This window comes from Juglans microcarpa x Juglans regia, chromosome 2S, assembly GCF_004785595.1.
Source record: "Juglans microcarpa x Juglans regia isolate MS1-56 chromosome 2S, Jm3101_v1.0, whole genome shotgun sequence".
NCBI lineage: Eukaryota > Viridiplantae > Streptophyta > Magnoliopsida > Fagales > Juglandaceae > Juglans > Juglans microcarpa x Juglans regia.
The window spans coordinates 25,362,044-25,364,924 of record NC_054597.1 but is presented as its reverse complement, the minus strand read 5'-3'; the positions used below and the strand labels follow the sequence as shown (position 1 = coordinate 25,364,924).

The following is a 2,881-nucleotide window of genomic DNA, read 5'->3' as shown; positions in this document are numbered from 1 at the left end:
AGAATATAATAGAATATTATCTAAACTCTATAACGGGAGGCAAGATTTTTTTGACGCCTAGCGCTGGAGAGAGAGAACCAATCTTCGGCGATCAGAACCTCTCACCCTGTTATTTAAGTTACACATTCAGATTAATATACAGTAATAAGCCTAAATGACCGAAATACCCATACTATTCGCATAGGGTGATGAAGCATAGCTGGACATAATCGGCCGAGCGAAAAACAAAATTGAAGATCCTAATTATTTCTGTTCAGCGACTCCCTGTAACGCTGAAGAGAGTCGAGGCGCTGCAACCTCAGCTGCTGCTTAAACCTGTTGATGAAATCATCCGCTTTCGCGTCCACCTCTTCGTCCGGCAAGGCTCTCCCCGTCTTGATCTCCTCCGAGCTCCCTAGCGCGGACTTCTCGCTCGCAGACTTCGTTATCTTCTCCACCGCCGGTCTTTTAGGAACTCCGACGCCATTGTCCGAGTTGCTTCGCTTGATCATGTTGTCAGTCTCCGCTTTCAGATTCCGAGTGCCTTGGTCGGGCTCCGTGGGGTGAAGAATTTCCGATTCCATTGCGGACGAGTCCGATCGGTAGAGAGAGTAGACGTTGATGGACTTGAGGCGGTCCAAGAGGGAAGGAGACCTAGCGAGTTGTGTCGTCGAAGGGTGATCCGGGTTCTGGTACGAAATTTCGACGTGATCGACAACGCTTGTGGGTTGGAAAAACTCGGTGACTGGGTCTGCGACGTTGGGTTGCTCGAACTTGTAGAGTGAGAAGTTGATGGACTTGAGGCGGTCCAAGAGGGAAGGAGACCTGGCGAGTTGTGACGTCGAAGGGTGATCCGGGTTCTGGTACGGAATTCCGACGTGATCGAGAACGCCTGCGGGTTGGAAAAACTCGGTGACTGGGTCTGCGGCGTTGGGTTTCTCGAACTTGTAGAGTGAGAAGTTGATCGACCTTACTCGGTTGAGAAAGGACGGAGCTTGCTCAAGCTGGTGGTGGTGGTGTTGCTGTTCATGTGGTTTTCTCTGAGAACCGAGACGGGAGGTGAGAATGATGGCGAAGATGGTGAGGTTGAGGAGGACGAAGAGCGAGGTGGGTGTGAACCAACTCGCCATGAAAGCCCAGATGGAAGACATAGCTTTGCTTCAAATTCTGCTTTTCCTGCGGGTTTCGTTCCTTGGATTTAGCAAACACAGGGAGAGAGAGAGAGAGAGAGAGAGGGCCTGAGACTGAGCTCTATGGAGGAATATGTAGACTGATTCCATATATATATATATATTAATCGAAGTACTTATGTCTTTTTTTATGAGTTTTTTGTGTCCTTTTTAATTAAAAGATAATAATAAATGTGACGTGTGGTTATTTAATGATGTGTTTTTTTTTTTCTTTTCATATTATTGATATATAAAACAGCTATAAGAGAATCAGAGAACAGAGTGGAGGCTCCACATTCATCCTAAACCAAATGATACAATACGTTAAAAAGGAAAAAAAAAAAAAAAAAAAAAAAAGAAACTGGAATCAAGATTTGAGTCTCACCTATTTTCTACAAAGGAAATGAAAGCAGCCTAAAGCGATTCTGATATTTTCTAATAAATAGACTATAATATAAAAATCTGTATTACATGTGGCTGGTCTGGATTGACACTTTCATTACCTTTTTTCCACTGTCTTTAATTATTTAAAAATATGTTTAGTATAAAGAGATAAAATCAGTCGACCCCAAGTGAACTATTTTGTTTCTATATGTTCTTTTTTTGGGACAGACATGTTTTTAAAATTGATGCAGACGAACATCACTTTTAAAGACGTGTCCGTCCGAAAATAAAAAATAAAAACAAAAAAATTGACCCCAAGTCAGCTATAAAAGATGAAATCTATACATCAATCATCGAGTATTAACACCACTTGATGTGGCTTTTTTATTTTTTTATCTTTGGAGGGCCATAATAATTATATAAAAGTAAAAATACTTGACTCTTGATTTGTTTAGAGGTTTATGATTGTAACATGTTCGTCCTTTGCTTTAGCAATAAATACTATGATCCGGTTTTTTATTTTTTCTTCGATCCGGTTTGTCACGTAATAAAAGCGTGCTGTGTTATAATGAACTGGATTCCGAATATAATTTTTCTTAGATTTATTTTTTTAAAATATGATATTTAATCTAATAGTTTAATATAATTACAGATCCTTATTGGCATATGTGATGATAATAAAATGAAAATATACGATATTTTATAATTTGAAAATAAAATAAGGATAGAGTTTTGCCAATACAGTTACTTATAAGATGACGTGTAAACGTAGCACATAATAAATGTGAAATCTATTACTTAAATAAAATAAATATTTAAATTATGAAGAAAAATTTTAAATTAAGAGATATGGGTGTAAGGTTTTCCCATCATTAATGTTTAGAAGACCTAAATAATTGTTTTTTCTAACACTATTTAATTTTAAAGATTTTGCTATACATAAGTCACTATTCATCCAAACATTCTATATTTAATAATTTTTTTCATAAAATGTGAGATATTTTTCATAAAGCATTGAATGTGGAATAATGAATAGTAGCTGATGATAAAAATTATTCTCTAAACCCTAATCATGACAAGCTGCTAGCTAATTCTTGGTGGGTTGGGTTTTCCCCGCATTGGGCATTGCTTAAAAAAAAAAAGCATCATTCCTCGTGCTTCATGGTTTCAACTTGAGTAGCATCATATCACAAAAACTACAACACAATTATTTTTTAGGGACGGTTAGAAAATTGTGACAGTCTCCAAATCGTCACTAAAAAGTATTTTCTGTGACGGAAACAGTCACTAAAGACAGATGAGATTATTTTTACGTTCCAACATATAGGAAATTTACGTTCGAACGTCAC

At 37.6% G+C, this 2,881-nt stretch overlaps 1 protein-coding gene across 1 annotated transcript; it reads right to left on the bottom strand.

The window, feature by feature from the left end:
- Positions 1 to 119: 119 nt before the first annotated feature.
- LOC121253670 (pathogen-associated molecular patterns-induced protein A70-like) lies at positions 120 to 1,284 on the bottom strand. The gene has a single exon (XM_041153675.1). The coding sequence runs from the start codon at positions 1,128 to 1,130 to the stop codon at positions 240 to 242; it is 891 nt and encodes a 296-aa protein (XP_041009609.1). The 5' UTR covers positions 1,131 to 1,284; the 3' UTR covers positions 120 to 239.
- Positions 1,285 to 2,881: the final 1,597 nt, after the last annotated feature.

Coding starts and splice junctions, on each gene's coding strand:
- LOC121253670 (XM_041153675.1), bottom strand. CDS start 1,130: ATGTCTTCCATCTGGGCTTTCATGGCGAGTTGGTTCACACCCACCTCG.